We start from the raw sequence: 18,269 nt of genomic DNA on the forward strand, positions 1-18,269 counted from the left end.
CCGCCAACGCGCGGGGGCTCTGCGGCTGCGGGGAGAAACCGGGCTTTCCCCCTGCCGGCTTCCAGAGGGCTACGGGCCGGCCTAGCCCAGGTCACGCCGGAGGGTTGTGCCCCCAGCCTTTCGCATGGGGCTTGAGGGGCCGCAGTGACGGGCCTGCGAGAAGGTGGTTTCCTTTCTGAAAACAAAAACCGCTACCTGACAATTTGGCAAGGTCTGTGTGGTGTCATATGCTTTTTCAGGTGAGCTCTGCACAGGTTTTAGCTCAGTTATTTTTGCCACTCAGTGCCTTTATAATACTGTAGCTATTGCCGAGTCAGCCAGCAAGAGATGGGAAATTTGTGCTGATCCGGTAGATGGTGTTGCAGATGACTGCTCTGAGGCTAGTGAGAGCTGTGTGACAAGCCTTAGGTATTGAAGCAAATAGTCATAGTTACGTGGCAGATTAATGCTCTAAAGCATCACATACAACCAGTCTGGTTTGCTTTTTGCACTCTAGTTAAGTTTTTGAAGGGGTTGCAGCTGTTTTTGTTTATATTTTGTTTTGATTTGCAGAATGAATTGCTTTACCATATAGTTCCTTGGACATTTTTTATTGGAACAAAAGCAAGCAGGAAATAGAAAGGTTTTATAAAGAATCCCTTTTGAACCACCACTTTGAAATTTAACAAAATTATATTAATGATAAATTTTACCTTTATATTTAAGGTTATGTCTTGCTAATTTCAAGCTATGAGCCAGTGTAACTATACAAATACTGTAAACAGAAATATGAACTGATCATATGCAATTAAATTTTTTTTTACAGCACTTAGTAATGCAGAATCATTGTATGAAATCTTCACCAGTATTTTTCTAGAAATGTCACCAGCATAGGAGAAAACCCCATGAACTTCAGGCAGGTTAAATAAGCATGAAGGCTTTAAAGAATCCTTTCAGATTAGGAGTTATTGCTACTCAGTTAAACCCAAGATCAGCGATGAGGCATCCTGTATTTCATAGCAGCAGTTAATGATAAAGCATTGTCTAATAATAGACACAATGGATAATTATTTTCTTAATCAAATTAATGCATTTTCTCAAATTTATTTATCTGAAACTATTTTACACTTACTAGTTTTGCTTAGATATGTGAAATATAATAAGTGAAGAAGGATTTTGAAGTCTTTGAATCTAGCTCTACTAACAACTTGTTCATTTCCTAGATAGTAATTCCAACTGTAAGAATTTAGGAGTTGTATTACTAATTTTAGGACTGGTAGGACTCTGTATATTCATGTAGTAAGTACTAATCCTAATTTTCCTGGAACATTGTGTTGTTCAAATGTATTTATACACAGGTTATTGCTATGCCTTTTCTATCTTTTGCATTGTTTTGAAATCTTTGGCACTAGGATATTTCACTGGCTACATCTTATTTTTGTTTTCCTCATTAAAATATACTTTCCATTCTGCTGAGGAAAAACTGTAATGCCACTTTGGAACAGTTTTGCAAGAAGATAAATTTGAAAAACAGTACATAGATTATATTACACAGGGGAAAACAAAGGATAATGTTGACTTTAAAAGGAGTGGTTTTGTTGTGTGGGGTTTTGTTTGTTTGTTTTTAAAAAAGCTTTCTGTCAGGAAATGAAATAATTTGTTCATAAGGAAGACAGACCTCTCAATGATTTTTTCCGCATTTGGTTCCATAAGCCACGAAAATCCTGCCACACCCTCACTGTGGAAAGTTAAAGAAAAATAAATTGGTGCTGTTGGTGCTCATATGATTGAGAATGGCATTGGTAGGAAACCAAGAGGATTCTGGTGTTTTCAGAAACACTAAGCAGATAGATTGGCCCTGTCTGTTGTTTTCTCTATTGAATGATGGCTTCATTTTTGATGGCCAAGCGAGAAAAATAGTACTAGGAAGACTGTCTTCTCAGAAGCCTGATGGATGGATTGTTACTGTGAAGGCAACATGAAGGGATTTTTTTATCCACTTTGAAGTGACAGTGTGTAAGAGCCCTCAATCCTCTATGGAAATCTTTACAGTGCTAGGTTTGTACATGTAAATACTGAATTATAGATTATCTCTGTTAGCCAGGCTACTATTTAAGCATCTTTTGAACTTTGCAGTATAGTTACATAGTTAACATTCATCAGAGTTTTATAAACTGTTCATTTTGTGCAATCAGAAAAGCAAAATCCCAGTACTAATGTATTTAAGAATTTTATGTTGTTCTGTTTCTATGCTGTAAAATACAAGAAAGCATCCATGTTGAACTTGTCTAAAGGTACAACAGAGAGCAGACAGACTAGGATGTTGGTTTTGTAACTGAAGGATGTATAGAAGATCCATGTTCTCAGTTATGTGAAAGAGAGATGGGCGAGTTTCTGTTGAATGTTTTTTATCTGTTGAAAGCAAAGGGAATGATGAAATGCATCAGTAACCTGGGAATTAGTTATGGGTATAGGAGAACTGTCACAGAATACCATGTATGAGAAGGACTCATATGCTTGAGATGAAGGAACTGTTTTGAATGTGATCAACTTGAATCACTGAAGAATGTTGAGCAGAAAGTAGAGAAGACACAGTCAGAGGAAGATAACCATGCAATTCCTGATGTTGAAGTTGAGCATTACCAACAATGGTTAGTTGGTAATTTATATAGTTAAAATAAAGTTAATCGATATATTTTATAGGAATAGTAAGTAGAAAGAAGCAAAGAATTTAGAGAGTGCTTATGTAGGTAGTAAAAACAAGAAGCTGGAGTCAATCGAAGTGGTATCAAAATTGTGTGGCAGGAAGATAAAAGATGTTGTGAGAGTGGTGGAGACTTATTAGTAAGACCTTGAAGAAACAAAGGTGATGTGTATTAAAAAAAAAAAATGGCGGGGGCATGAGCAGATCATATTATATTTCAGGAAATTAGAAATAAATGTGTTTTTACATGGAAAGGTTTTCACCATTGAAAGGTGAAGAATAGTTTCCTCACTCATCTGTTACTTTAACTGGTTTTGGATTTTTCTCCTGAGGGATGACTGGGAGAAATTTATAGATATCTAACTTTTTTCCCCTGAGTCTCATACTTGCTTATATGAAATATTCTTTTGTTGCAGGTTCACTAAATATAGAAAAACAGTCTTGAAAATGTTGTCCAGATTCTTTCGAATGCATGGCCTTTTTGTAGCCTCTCATCCATGGGAAGTCATTGTGGGAACAGTGACTCTCACCATTTGTATGATGTCCATGAAGATGTTCACTGGGAATGATAAGATCTGTGGCTGGAATTATGAGTGCCCCAAACTTGAAGAAGTAAGGATTTAAATTCATGTTCTAGTACTTACTGTTAATCAGTAGATCCAGGGTTTTCTAGGTAAGAAATAAGTAGAATAAGATCAGGTTGTGATATATTAGGAGGAAACTGGCTTCTGTAGAAACTTCTTTATTGCCCTCTTTTCCCATTGGGGATATTAAAGCTGTATACAAGCAGTGATGCGCTACAGAAGGTTTTAATTAAATCTAACTTTCAGTTGCACAGTATCTAGTGAAGAAGGATTTTATATGAATATTGTTTGCACTATTTAAGTTTTTAAGACAGACTAGACAGACAGATACTTACTTTATTCTGAAACTTAATTTTTAGTGCAGCTTGACACTGGATTTTTTTATTCCTGAAACTTAACAAGTTACTACTTAATGTAAAAGCTAACTAAATTGCTTTGTATTTGAAACAGGATGTTCTGAGCAGTGACATCATCATCCTGACAATCACACGTTGTATAGCAATCCTTTATATATATTTCCAGTTTCAAAACTTAAGGCGGCTTGGGTCAAAATACATTTTAGGTACTGTATCTGATTTTTGTGTTTTCTGTATGCATTTTAATTGTTTGTTTAATACAAATCAATAATAAATAGAAATTTAATAGTTGTGTACATAACAGAGTCATTTTAATTATTTGCTAGATAGCAGAACAAATATTCTGCATAGATCAAAGTGCAATTCTTTTTCTAAGAGAGATTGTGTAGGATTTTATAAACCTTGGAAATGTAGTTACTGAAATAAGTATTGTGGGAAACACTTAAATTGGCTTAAACGGCTCTATATTTTTTCATTTTTGCTGATAATAAATGAGAACGTGGCTTTCATTTCTTAAAAGTCTTAATTCGAGTGCAATACGAATTTTAGATTTAAATATCCGTATAAAAATAGCATCTACTTCAGTTTGTATCTCAGCTGCTGTTAATGCACTCTGAGAGATGAGAAATGTCGTTTGCTTCATGATTGATCTAAAAGTCTAGGTTGGTTTTTTTTTCCCCCTCCCAATATAAAAAAAAAAAAAATTCCAACTATCTTTTTTTAAAAGGTATTGCTGGCCTCTTCACAATCTTCTCAAGTTTTGTCTTTAGTACAGTGGTAATTCACTTCTTGGATAAAGAACTGACAGGTTTAAAGTAAGTAATGAATTGTTACTCTGGATTTCTTGCTTGACTTTTTCTTTTCCTGTACGATGAACCTTTAATTTTAACATGTGCCTCCTTTTTTTCAGTGAAGCATTACCATTCTTCCTGCTTCTGATTGATCTGTCAAGAGCAAGTGCATTAGCCAAATTTGCGCTCAGTTCCAACTCACAGGTCGGGGGTTTGGGTTTTGTTCGTTGATTGTTTTTTTGGTGGTTTGTAGTGGAGCTTTTAGATTTTATGTTAAAAAATAAGCATTATCCCATGGCAGGGAGGTTTGAACTAGATGCTCGTTAAAGTCCCTTCCAAGCCAAACTTTTCTATGATTCTAGGAATAATCCAGGTGGAGAGACATACAGGTGAATACTGTATTGGTGATAGATAAGAAGGATCAGATTTTATCCCGATTCTGTGTTCTCTTGTCTGCAATCCAGATCACATGAATAATAACAGTGTAAAATCAGTGTGCATAATCATGTGAGCTAAATTAATGCATGTATGGGTACTTTATAGGTTCAGAACTTGAAACTGGCGATGCTTATAGCTCTGTTAAGGAGGCTAGAGTTCCTAGACCAAAGTCTTCCTTAGAACAGGTATTGGTAGAAAATTGTTGATTTCTAGGGCTCAGGAACAGTATATAAAGAGTCATCTAATGTTACAGTGCTGATACTGGAGAAAGCGTGTTTCTAGACAAAATCTTAGCAGAACAAACATACCATATGTGTAGACAGAAACATTCATGCTCTAATGAAATTAACACAGCACAGGAAGTGCTGTGTTAACAGGAGGGATTGACAGGACATCATGCTTGTTGTACATTGTAATGTTTTTTCCTAATATTCTAAGTTCTGAAATAAAAGTATATATACTGTACATAGTAATTGAGCATACTAATCGTGACAAAAATATTTTGTATTATATGTTAATGCAATGCATATTGGAGTATATTGCACATTCTCTAGAAATGCAATATTATTATAGTGTGTTTTATATTATTTTATAGTAGTTGTGAGTACAGAATTATTTATTAATTTTCAAGAAAGTATTTCACAAATAGGTTTTCCTTATAGCTTCTCTTGCTCTCCCCCTAAAACCACCCCCAAAAGAAACCCAGCAGCAGACCCACTAGAGTTTGCTATGCCTGGCTTCTGGAAGAAATAACTTCTGCCAAGGGAAAGTTTTAGTGTCTTTTAGGTCCTCTTTTCTGTCAGCTGAGTCTAGAGAGTTAAATAATAAAATAATAAAAGTTAAGGTACAGATGTGTTGTTGTGAGAACTTTTGAAATGCCATGATGTAACTGGTTCCTGTTTTATGTCTTAAAGTGCAGAAATTCTATTCTTCTGAATGTACTGTAATTGAAGTCTGTGCCTATCAGTGTTATAAGAGCTTAGAATACTGATGGGCCAAAAGTAGAGAAGTTAATAAAAATTAAATAGTCTTGTGTAAATAAAGGCTATCAAAGTGTAATAACTCATGGGAAATAAAGCAATTAAAGAATGTATTCACTCGTAATAGTTCATTTTCAGTATATGTTTTATAAGGCCTTATCTTAGTAGTACTACTACTCAATTTGTTAATCATGCCCTAATCATGTTATGTGTACTCTCTTCATTTAATTTTTGTCTTTATGTTAATATACAGACATTTTTCTTTTCAGGATGAAGTAAGAGAAAATATTTCACGTGGAATGGCAATTTTAGGCCCTACGTTTACACTGGATGCACTTGTGGAGTGTCTTGTGATTGGTGTTGGTACTATGTCAGGTAAGCGATACAGTCCAAGGGTCTAAATCTTCCCAGTTAAAAAGACTACTTGAAAGATGTTGGGATATAGAGATTTTCAAATAATAGGTGTTACCCATGTTTCCTGGTTTTGCTAGGATGGAATCATAAAATCAGTTTTCTGTTCAGGAAAGCTGCATTTCTGTGAAAACTGCAGCACCTGTTACTATGAGAACAAAGTTGATGAGATCCTTTGTTTTAGTTCATGGCCAGCCATGGTATGTGAGTTTCCACAGTGATTTGAGATAGCCAGGTACTAAAGCTAGGAGGAATGGAGGCCAAGACAGCTGACCCAGGCTGGCCAACAGAAGTACTCCATACTGTAAGCATCACGCTCACCATAAACTGGGGAGTCTGCTGGGAACGGCGCGCGCTCTCTCAATAGCTGCCATCCCTGGAGGGTCTCGCCTGTTGCTTTGCTCCTGAGGCCTACCCTTCCTGCGCTGGAGCTGTGCTGCTTGCAGTGCCTGCCAGCTGGCATTCACTGCTGGGAGCGCGCAGCTCGTGACCACTATCTGGACTGAGTATAACTCTGTGTATTTTGTATTGCTTTAGTATTATATTAGTTTTATTGTTTTATTAAATCTATTTCAACCCAGAAGTTGCCTTTCTTTCCCCAATTTCCCTTTCTCAGCTGAGAGGCTTTGTTAGGGTAATAGAGGAATTGCTAGCGTTTAGTCCAGAGGTGGGCTAAACCAAGACACCATGAGAGTGGAGTGACTTAATCTATTTATTTACTTTCCTAGTTAGCCTGTATTACTAGTTTCCTGCAGATGTGAATAACATGTACATGTTGAATGGAAGTTTGAAATGCAGGTAACAGTTTTCCTTGAGCATTGTGCAGTAGGAGTGGACTTCTGTGCAGCTGCTTTTATGAAACTAAGACCTTCTACCATTCCCGTCATTCCTGTTAACATCTTAAAGTAGCTGCTAAACTTTTCTCTTGGGTGTTCTTAAAAATGAGTTACACATTCAGTACATGCACACCTATTTGATAGTCTTGCAAAAATCAAGTATTTCTAAAAATTACTCCAGGTGAGGAAAGTTATTCTAGTTCAGTTAAAAATAACCAGTCTTCTACTGTTGGGGTTTGTTGGGTTTTTTTTTTAACCCCACCCCATCTTTTTACTTTTGTGAGTTCTGTGTGCAGTAGCAGTTCTCTTTCCTTAAAAAGAGAACAGTTAAATGTACTAAGCAAAGGATTTTCACATGTAAATCGATTTACAAAGAAATTAATTAAGTTCCATAGTTGGGACTACATTGTGGTTGTGTTTGAATGCTTGGTTTTGTCTGTTGGTTTATATCTGTGAGTTTTTTAAACTATCTTGCATATCTTAATGGCATCTTTCAAAGCACTTGCTTTTCAAATTGTTTGGGACCTTTTCAGGGTATTGTGTATTAATAAGCTGTTTTCCTGTTTATGCCTAGGAAAAAAACCATCATTTTGGTGTAGCATATAGTTTGATTTCTTTTCAAATGATTTATACTGTTAGCTCTTTCATTTTTACAAAGGCAGTTCCGTAATACGTGTGACATTGCTAATGGACTTTATATGGATACCAGGCTTGTGAAAGAGTGGGTGGGGTATACCCTGTTTGTAATTGCCTGAACACTTAATTGGCCGCCTTTCAGGAAGGGATTTCAATACATAATGTTGGCTAATTGTTCTTTGATTAAATAAGTGAGGAGTTTCAAGCTTTCAGTGTGAAGCTTCAAAGTCTTGGTGAACTGTAATTACTTTTTATTTAGAATTACACTTTAAATGTTTTTTGTAAATACCATACCATAAATACATATTGTTCTTAGAATAAGCTAATACACGATGACTAGGACTTAATGTGCTTGTTTTTCATTAATCTACACAGTTCCTGTAGTGTAGGAACTTGCAGTGTCAGCTTAATGGTTTCTTTCTTATTTCCGCAACACTTCAAGTATATAAAAAGCATTGCATATTGAAATTTTTAAAATGTTGTCTTTTTTTACGTAGGTGTACGACAGCTTGAAATTCTGTGCTGTTTTGGCTGTATGTCTGTTCTTGCCAACTACTTTGTCTTCATGACCTTCTTTCCAGCTTGTGTGTCCTTGGTATTAGAGGTAAGACCAACTTGAAGACAACATCAAGCTTCATATTCAGACCCTGTGCTTTTTGTGGGCTATACGTTTCTTCATGGAGTTGCACACCAGTGTGTTTGTCTTCCTTTCAAAGTGAACAGATTGAGTGTGCAAAAAGAGTTATGGTGGCTCAGCTGATGACAGTAACTTGTTAATGCCACTGTATATGAGTCACGCTCAATAGTTTACTCTGATCTAAAGCAGAGTAAACAAATTATATTGTAAATGATTTGCTGTCCAGGGTTTTTCACTACTTAAAGTCTCATGTAGGCTAAACAGTAGATTGTAGGCTAACTCTTTTGCTGGTAATTTCTTAATAATTGAATAAAAATACAATGTTGAGGCTCAGTTGTTGGTTCTTATAATATGTATTAAATAGGACTTACTGTTAAATTTTGCTATCTTTGCAGCTTTCGAGAGAGAGTCGTGAAGGGCACCCTATATGGCAGCTTAGCCATTTTGCTCGTGTTCTGGAAGAAGAAGAAAATAAACCAAATCCTGTAACACAGAGGGTCAAAATTATAATGGTTTGTGGCTCTCCTTCACCTGTGGTTATGCAGTAGTAAGGTGTCCTCGTGCAATGAATCAGGCTTTTGTTTTCTATAGACTTGTATTTTGTTTTCTATATAGACTTGTATTCTGCATCCCATTAGTCTCATTTACTGTGGTAATCTTTAATAACATCTGCTGTATCTACACCTAAAGTCTTCCTGCATATGCCATTTCTGTGCCAAAGACTCAGGGCTTTTTCATGTGTACTAATTGCCGCTCTGTTACCCCTATGGTACCGTCAGCTTCCTTTGCTTATTACTTGAGCAAGAGGAAGGATATGGTGGGACAGGCTCAAAGCTATGAGTGTTACAATAGGCCAAAAAGGGTGTTGACAAGAGATGTATAAAATCAACCTTTAGCTTTGGACTTTTGAGGCATGGGATGGAGGGGCAGGGGGGAACAACCAACAAAACAAAACCAAACCCAAACAAAAAAAAAAAGATGCTCAATCTTGGTTGGTTAGATACCTGGTTACAGTTGAAAAATATTTACTTTGTTGTTTTGTGTTTTTAATTACAGTCACTGGGTTTGGTTCTTGTTCATGCCCACAGTCGTTGGATAGCAGAACCAGCTGCTCAAAACAGTACTGTAGAAAATTCAGTGGGATTGGATGAGAACGCACCAAAGAGAATTGAACCTAATGTTTCATTATGGCAGTTCTACCTTTCTCGGTAGGTGACTTCACAAAGAGAAGTGTGTTTCCTTGATTAGGGTGTATTCTCCAGTGCTGCCAAGTTACGGTCCTAGGGTACAATGCTTGTAAACTTACAGATTTGACCACTTTAGGATTTCTTGGAACCAGAGATGACATTTCATAAGAAATATTTCAATATTATGCCATGTTTCCAATCTTTTTGAAGTATTTGAGAACATGATCAGGAGCCAACTGTACTGTATGCATAAAACCACTGTTTTTCCCATAAGCACTGACACCTTTCAGAGCACACTGGAAAATAAATCTTCTGACTGCACTAGAGTAACTATTTATTCAGAGCTTCTGACCATTCACACATAAGTGTAGGAAGTGCAAAAGCCATGTCACTACTGCTTTTTCTTCAGCTCAACTGAAGTTAGCACCTGTGGTCCCATATTACTTCTGAAAACTCAAAACTGTCTGTTTCAGGGTTTTCCTCCCCGCCCCTCTTAGCAGTTCAGCTTGCATCATAGTAGTCATTATTGGTAGAGGATGATAATTGGAACTTTCTGCTTTATCGTTGTGAGATAGGCGTTCAGTCAATTTCATATAGCTGTTAGGTAGGGAATATTTTACAGTCCCTTCTCTCACTGGGACTGCTTTTTAGCAAAGATTTAGTAACTATTTAATGATATCTGAAAACTCTGATGCTGTTAATACAGAGAGTGATTTCTCTACCCTACTCTAACCTATACTTGAATGTCCTGGTAGAAGATGTCTTTTGACTGGAATTTCTGTGACTGTATAAATTATGATGAAACTATTACCCATTCTAAAGCAAAGGGATGTCAGAATGCTGTTATGAACAATACATTGAATATATGGTCTATTTACTTTTTGATTTGTCTATTTTAGAATGGCCAGTATGGATATTGAACAAGTAATCACTCTTGGATTAGCCCTTCTCCTTGCTGTCAAATATATTTTCTTTGAGCAAGCAGAGACTGAATCCACACTCTCACTGAAGAATCCCATAACATCTCCAATGATGGTCCAGAAGAAGGTCCCTGACAATTGTTGCAGGAAGCAATTGGGACTTCTGAAAAACAATCAGAAATCTAACACAGTAGAAGAAGCTTTAGTTCCCAAAGACAAAAATGGTAATTTTTAGCATTTTAAACTCTGAACCTATTCCTGAATGTTTGGAACAAATAGTGAAATCTGTATTAGCGTGTTGTATTTGGAATCAAAAGTCAAGAATTTTGTAAACCAAAGTGCATTTTAATTGTTTTGACGCAGCCGAAGTCATAAAACCTGTATTACCAGAGTCATCAACCAAAGCCACATTTGTAGTTGGCAGTTGCAACTCTGTGGAAACTTCTTCATCTCTTAATGGAAAAGAGGAAGAAATTGAGTTACCTAAAGAACCACGTTCTATTGAGGAATGTGTTTGTATACTTGAAAATGCAGAGGTATGGAAAAATAACTGGTTTCTTTTTTAACCTTTGTTGCAACACCTGATTTAAGAATTCTTAGAGTTCATCTTCCAGCTTTTAAATGATCCTATTGATTGTAATGTCATTCTTCAGAAAATTATATGGTTTCAATAATTTCTACGGGGGGATCGTGACTAAAACAAAACCCTTTCATAAGTCACGTCAGTCAGTCAGAGAGAGGGGAGCAGCTTCATTGTCCATGACATACCAGGTCATTGACACTTCATCATGTACACATATGAAGTGGGTGTCTGAGTAAAAAGTTTTTGATTCTGTTCTGGCCTATTATAAAACCTGACATTGGTAGTTGGTTCCTTTGTATGTACTCTGATAATGTCAAAGTAAAGTTGTTACCCTTCTCGTTTGGAAACATTTAACAGTATCTACACCAGGATAATCTATACTTGCTCTCCCCACCCTTTACATTTTCAGAAAGGAGCAAAATTCCTTACTGATGCTGAGGTTATCAGCTTGGTTAATGCTAAGTATATTCCTGCATACAAACTGGAAACCCTGATGGAAACTCAGGAACGAGGTGTGTCCATTCGTAGGCAGATGTTATCTAAGAAACTCCCTGAACCTTCATCTTTGCAATATCTTCCTTATAGGAACTACAATTATTCTTTGGTAAGTAAAAGGCAGACAAGCAAAACTGACTGTAAAACCATTTTCTGTATACATACTGGAAGTGATGTATGTGAATTAACAATGAGCTTGGCCAAAACTGATGTAGAAGGGTGGGGAAAAAGAAAAAGGCAAACATAAGACACTACCTTTTATTGCTGTTGATGTTTTTAAACCTAGGGAGGTGAGTAAGTTTTGTAGCTTACTCAGAGAATGTTTCCTACCAAAGTATGCAGCTGCCTTATCTTAGAAAGGCAGAATTCTACTAATACTGAGCCTGAATTCAGCTGAATGATAATACTACCTTGAGCTTAAGTTAAATTAATTTTAAATAAACTTCCATTTTAGCAGTATTGGGTTTTTTCCAATAGTGTTTAAACGTAATAACATTCAGTACATCTGCCAAATACTTGACTTGAACAATATCAGCTGTTGATAGCTGTAGCTGCTAAATTTCTGAGATGTGAATTGGCTGCTTTATGGGTAGGGTTGTGGGTTTTTTTCCGAAGATACCTTGTTGTAGTCACAGGCAGTTACAGTCACATGTAACGTGCTGTACCATCCACTGTAGTGTAACCTTATTGATACCTTTTGTACTATTTTTGTAAGGTTATGGGAGCTTGCTGTGAAAATGTGATTGGATATATGCCTATTCCTGTAGGCGTAGCAGGACCACTGTTGTTGGATAACAAAGAGTTTCAGGTGCCAATGGCAACAACAGAAGGATGTCTTGTAGCAAGCACAAATAGAGGATGCAGAGCAATATATGTAAGTATTGTTCCACTAGCTTGAAAAACTTTCCATATTCTAAAGCATATTTGGGTGATATAAGGCATGCTTTTGACTTTGTAAAAACTGAAATTCAAAATTCACTTTCAGTAATTTGTTTTCCTTTTACTTTGATTTTGTTTTTTTTTTTTTAGCTTGGTGGAGGAGCAAGAAGCCGCATTCTGGCAGATGGGATGACTCGAGGACCTGTTGTAAGGCTGCCTACTGCTTGCCAGGCTGCAGAAGTCAAAGTTTGGCTTGAAAGCCCTGAAGGCTTTAAAATAATGAAGGAAGCTTTTGACAGCACAAGTAGGTTAGTACAACGGCTACTGCAGCCTTATTTCGTGATGCAAGACTTCTATGGATGGTAGAAATCTACTAATTGTTTTCTTTGGCATACTGCAATACAGGAGATCTTCACTTTGGCTATCCTATGTAGTCTAAATCTAAGAGAAAAAAAGTCACTCTGGCTATGTATCAAGGCTAGTAATAAACATAAAAGCTGATTTGGAATTTTAGTAGTTATTATGCAAAAAGTAATTCAAAGAGGAAATACAGCCTTTCAGGTGGTATTACTGATGTTAATAATTAATTTGTGAAATGCTAAAAAATGTAAAACAGTATTAAGAATAAGTCTCTTTCAAGCCCTAGAGGTTTTTCAATTACCTGCTTTCTTTAGGAAGATTCAGAGAGAGATTTCCTTATAAGTTTTGTTTCTTATAAAAAAGTGTTGGCTGACGACATATGTTTATTTCGTCCAGAATCAACTCATGCACTATTTCCCAGTTTTTGTTTGACTTGCGGAGCTTGCACTGTTGTTGAAGATAGCATGGCTTTTGCAGTACTGTAAAACTGACATAAAATAAGGCCTTCGGAAATTCTTTAATTTTTACCAGTAGTCAGATGTTTTAAGGAACACAAATTAATTAAATTTGTTAGCACTTCAGGATATTTTATTTCATGAAGTCCAGGGATAGAAAGCATAAAAAGGCAGTGAACACTTTACAGTGAGCATTTTTGAAGTATTTACTTGAGAGAATTATGTGCATGGTAGCTGAAAGTGTGGGTTTTCTCTTCCCCCGCCCCATGCTGAGGGAGGAGGAACACAGCATAGTGAACAGCCCTATCTTTAATGATTTACTGTCATTTTGTCACTTAAAACTAGTTTAATCTTTTCCCTTGAGGATTGTAATTAATAGTTAAATTTTTTTTCAGGTTTGCCCGCCTACAAAAACTTCTCATCAGTTTGGCTGGTCGTAACCTTTACATCCGTTTTCAGTCTGGAACAGGGGATGCTATGGGAATGAATATGATTTCAAAAGTAAGGACCAGTCCCTTTAAGTCTTCATAATAAATGTGTTTTTCTTATAAAAATAAATTAATTATATCCTACCAATCTGTGACTACCTGGCATGTGAAGACAGAAAGATAAGACATATCGCTGTTTGCAGTGCTATGAATAAAAGTGTTTGTCCTTGTAAAGTGTAAACAAGAATAGGATGAGAACAATGAAAGAAAAAGGTAACTTTGTGGGGTTTTTCTTATTATTATTTAAAGAAAGTATTCTTGATAATACGGAAGGTAAGCTGGTTACTGTATTGCTTTGGGCCAAAGATTTTATCCAGCAGTAATTAATCTGTTGCTGCGTTTATCACCTCCGTGTAAATAAAGGATTAGGAGTCTGATGAATGGCAGCAGAGGTGTGTTCTCTAGGTTTGTTTGTTCGGTTTTGGTTTTATGCAAATGTGGAAGAACTTGTGATACAGCCCAGGGATTGTTGGGATGACTTGTGCTGTTTGAGATTAATGCTCCCTGCCTGTTCTATATAAAATTTAAGTCTATCAGAACCCATTACATAAATTGGGCTGGTCATAAACAGGTACTAAATATAGCAGACCTTTTGTCTGGTTTCCAAGTTTAGAGAAGCTGCTTCCACTGCATTCAAAATGAATTCATTTCATGCCTGTATTGTTTTACTTCGTTCATGTTGTATCTTCAGCATGGTAAGCATATGCCCATGCACCTCGAATGTATCCAGAGAGTCCCTGAGTAGCTTGTTTTTGCAACCATAAGGATATAGAATCATACCTACTAGCCTTTAGTATATTGATTAGAATCAATATACCAGCCTTTTAACTGTTTCTCTTCTAACAGGGTACTGAAAAAGCACTGGCAAGGTTGAATGAAGAGTTTCTGGATCTCCAGGTTATAGCTATTAGTGGTAACTATTGTACAGACAAAAAACCTGCTGCTATAAACTGGATAGAAGGAAGAGGGAAGTCTGTTGTCTGCGAGGCAGTAATTCCAGCCCAGGTTGTTAAGGAAGTAAGTGCCTGCTTTCTTGTTAATAAAAATAGTTCTACAAAACTGATACTTACCTTACATCATAAATAATAACTGTAAGTTGTTTCCCAGGTAAGAATAATTCCTACATGTATTTTCAGATACTGATGTAGGATAAGCATTTTTCCTGAGACAGGAGATATTTTTTCCTTTCATTGTCTCTTCTGACATAATGTGCATATATTTAATGATGCATATCTAGTTGAAGGCATTAAGATTTTTTTACCTTTGAAAATTATGCCACAGTTTGACAGATTTTTACACATAGGGTTTTACCTGTTATTACATCTCACCTTTTTGATCATTTCAATCATTTGTTGTCTCTCGCACAAACCTGGCATTCTCTTCAAAGTTTATCTGCCTTCTGCTACACAGAAAACTAAGTGCTTCACTTAATTAGTGAAAGCTGCCTTAGGGTTTTGCACGACAAAGGGTAACCTTTAAAAGTGGTGCCAGTCCTAGCCCCTGATAGACTTGTCCTAGATTCTAAGAGCTGTCTTAAATTCTCTTCCACCTGAGCTCAGGAGATTGGCTATGTGTGTCAGACCAAATCCATTGCCAGTTACCTGATCGCCAGCACTGGCCACAAGAGAAATTCCAGGGACGAACTTAACTACACCATATTCAGCATAGTCTTCCTTCAACTTGTTCAAGACTTTTGAACTGGTGCTTTTGTATTTGATGGAGTTTTTTGTGTGTTTGTTTTTGCTGGGTAATTTGTCGAGTCCCTTTTGTGAAACTATGTAAACTTTTAGCACTAGTATTCTGGGCAGAATTCTGCAGTGCAGCTACACCTTCTGTGAGAGCTACCTTCTCCTTGTTGTTGATTCCATTTCATGGTGCCCTAGCTCTGTACTGGAAGAGATACCTAAGGCTTATCTTCACTTTACTGCTCAGGATCTTGTAGCTCTAACACAGCCTTTCCACCTTTGCATCGATTCTCATTTTCAGACTGAAAACAAATAGTTTCCCTATGAGGAATGAGTAAAAGGACTTATTCTAGCATGTATTTGAACATCCTTATCTCTAGATCTTCTTCAGTTCTAAAATGCTGGTTACAGAGTTGGACACAGTATTCAAAGTGTGTGTGCAGGCTGGATTTACACACTGACGTAAAAGTCTTTTGGGTTTGCTTCCTAGTAGTTTCCTAATTTTCAAATTGTTTGCATTTTTATAGCTGATTCAGTGGCAATATCTATTATAGCCCCAAGATTTCATTCCAGAGTAGTAATGGGGAGACAATCCTTTGGTAGTGGACATGGATACTTTTGGGGTAAATTCAGGATGGTTTTCCCAACCCCCAGCCATGTACATCACTACATTTACTTACATTGAACTCTAACGTGTAACTTAAATATTTTTGTCAGTGTTGTAGACTTTGTGCAGATCTCTGTTATCAGTTGCTATTCCTGCTACACTGGAATATCTTAAATTTTGCTCACAGCATTCTTTTGCTCACTTTGATAATTTTTACACTAAATTCACGTAAATCTCTTGCGTGAAGTTTCAAAATACAGTCAGTATAGCATAAATGTGCCAGTTCACTGTGCAGTAATGGGATATTTCTGCCAAGCTGATTTTGTTTGTTTCATTCTGAAGATAAATGAGAATTTGAAATGGAGAAAGTAGCGGGTGAGCTTTTCTTAAAGGCCTATGCAAGTCCAAACCCTTCGCGCTGACTTTTCCATTGTTACTTGGACAATGCAGCCTGCATCTGGAAGGACTCCTTTTGAACAAAAATAAACGTAGGTGTCTAGGACGGTCACTGAGTCTATTCCATATGGAAGCAAACAAGGAGCTAGGGCTTATTAACTATAAATAGAGTATTTCTACTCCTGCCTAAGGAATGGTGTAGTAAAAGTGTATCACTTCCTCTAGGTATTGAAGACAACTACAGAAGACATAGTTGAAGTCAATATAAACAAAAATTTGGTGGGTTCTGCGATGGCTGGCAGCATAGGTGGCTACAATGCACATGCAGCAAACATTGTGACAGCCATCTACATTGCCTGTGGTCAGGTAGGTTGGTTTGACACCAGTTCAGGTTTTCTTCAGTTCAGTAATTCTTAACCAAACACTTAGTGTTTTGTTTTTGTTTTGCTTCTCCTTCCTCATCTGAAGGATGCTGCGCAGAATGTAGGCAGCTCTAATTGCATCACTTTGATGGAGCGAACTGGTTCCACCAATGAAGACCTATACATCAGCTGCACAATGCCTTCTATAGAAATAGGAACTGTTGGCGGAGGCACCAACTTGCTCCCACAGCAGGCCTGTTTGCAGGTATAAACCAGAAAGTTTAAAGCAACTTAGCTTCTTAAATCAAAGCTGGCTTTCATATTGTGTATGTTGTGTCCAAGTCATGTTGTGGGAATAGGGCCTTTTGAAACTTGGTGGATTTGACATGAAAATTTTAGAATTATCTAATGAATTGTTTTCATTTATCTAGTTTCTAAAGCTTAAGGTTTTTAATATTAAAGAGACTTGGAGCTAACTGACTGGATATAATTTGGAAAGACTTACTTGAATACTAAATGTAGCATAAATTTACTGAGATTTCATAGCATAATATTGCATATTTTTCTCTCCAGATGTTAGGGGTTCAAGGCGCAAGCCAAGATAACCCTGGTGAAAATGCCCGTCAGCTTGCTAAAATTGTTTGTGCTACAGTGATGGCAGGGGAATTGTCACTAATGGCAGCTCTTGCAGCGGGGCATCTAGTCAAAAGCCACATGATCCACAACAGGTAAGAAGTACAAGAATTTGTGTCTTTCTCTGCTGTTTTCCCTTCTTCCAAGGACACAAGACTTAATAATAATTACATCAATAACTGCAACATGTAATAGCAGTGTAGCATTTTAACTATCTAACGTAGTATTCCTACTGTTTTTATTAGGTCAAAAATAAATCTGCAAGATCTTCAGGGAACCTGCACTAAGAAAGAGGCTTGAATACTAAAATGGCTTTGAAATGAAGAATTGTTCTAGCAACTGACCAGGTGCACAGGAGGTGGGGAGGGGAGAAAAAAAAAAAGGAAACAAAATCTGTGAAGTTTAGAATGAAGATCACCTTAAACTCAGTGATGTCTGTGCAAGATAAACTGAGAGATCAATGGACTTGTGTGAGACTACTTACACCTTTGACCTTCTTCAGTGGTTAGAGATGACTTAATGAAAGAAGTCCTGTCAGGTGTCTTGAACATGGCTTTGGAATTCTTACTTTTACACATAATTTTCTAAAGGGTTTTTACAGTTTGAGATTATTTTGACTAATAAGCTCCTGGTAACTACCAAGCTGAAAAGTGATATTATGTGCTTTGTATATTTAAAAAAAACCAAACAGTTAGTCTAAACTTGGCTTGAATGCACTGGTCCTTGCCATTTTTATTTTCTGGTTAGGCAAGCATGTTTTTTCAACTGGTGGCAAGCCTAATCACTTTCCATGAGATCCCAGGTTTAATTTCTTTCACATGTAAAACTTAGGCTATAAGACAATTTTCTTGAATCATCTTAGTTTTC

At 36.8% G+C, this 18,269-nt stretch overlaps 1 protein-coding gene across 2 annotated transcripts; it reads left to right on the top strand.

The window, feature by feature from the left end:
• The first annotated feature begins 353 nt into the window (after window positions 1-353).
• HMGCR (3-hydroxy-3-methylglutaryl-CoA reductase) lies at window positions 354-17,817 on the top strand. 2 transcript variants are annotated; one of them, XM_010288966.1, is made up of 20 exons: window positions 354-379; window positions 3,100-3,295; window positions 3,718-3,829; window positions 4,351-4,438; window positions 4,534-4,618; window positions 6,102-6,207; window positions 8,213-8,319; window positions 8,748-8,864; window positions 9,409-9,560; window positions 10,439-10,683; window positions 10,823-10,995; window positions 11,452-11,646; window positions 12,253-12,411; window positions 12,567-12,724; window positions 13,627-13,732; window positions 14,566-14,736; window positions 16,633-16,773; window positions 16,876-17,034; window positions 17,343-17,497; window positions 17,648-17,817. In XM_010288966.1, exons 1-20 carry the CDS (start codon window positions 354-356, stop codon window positions 17,700-17,702), a joined length of 2,706 nt encoding a protein of 901 aa, XP_010287268.1. In that variant the 3' UTR covers window positions 17,703-17,817. The 2 variants fall into 2 exon arrangements, with proteins under 2 accessions (XP_010287268.1, XP_010287269.1); XM_010288967.1 differs by lacking the exons at window positions 354-379; window positions 12,253-12,411 and having other exon boundaries at window positions 3,106-3,295.
• Window positions 17,818-18,269: the final 452 nt, after the last annotated feature.

Source organism: Phaethon lepturus, unplaced genomic scaffold (genome assembly GCF_000687285.1).
Source record: "Phaethon lepturus isolate BGI_N335 unplaced genomic scaffold, ASM68728v1 scaffold8386, whole genome shotgun sequence".
Taxonomy (NCBI): Eukaryota; Metazoa; Chordata; class Aves; order Phaethontiformes; family Phaethontidae; genus Phaethon; species Phaethon lepturus.

Excerpts from the sequence above, each read along its gene's own strand:
- HMGCR (XM_010288966.1), top strand. The coding sequence starts at position 354 with ATGGTGTTGCAGATGACTGCTCTGAG. Across the intron at positions 380-3,099 it reads TTGCAGATGACTGCTCTGAG|GTTCACTAAATATAGAAAAA; the intron begins GCTAGTGAGAGC and ends CTTTTGTTGCAG. Across the intron at positions 8,320-8,747 it reads GTGTGTCCTTGGTATTAGAG|CTTTCGAGAGAGAGTCGTGA; the intron begins GTAAGACCAACT and ends CTATCTTTGCAG.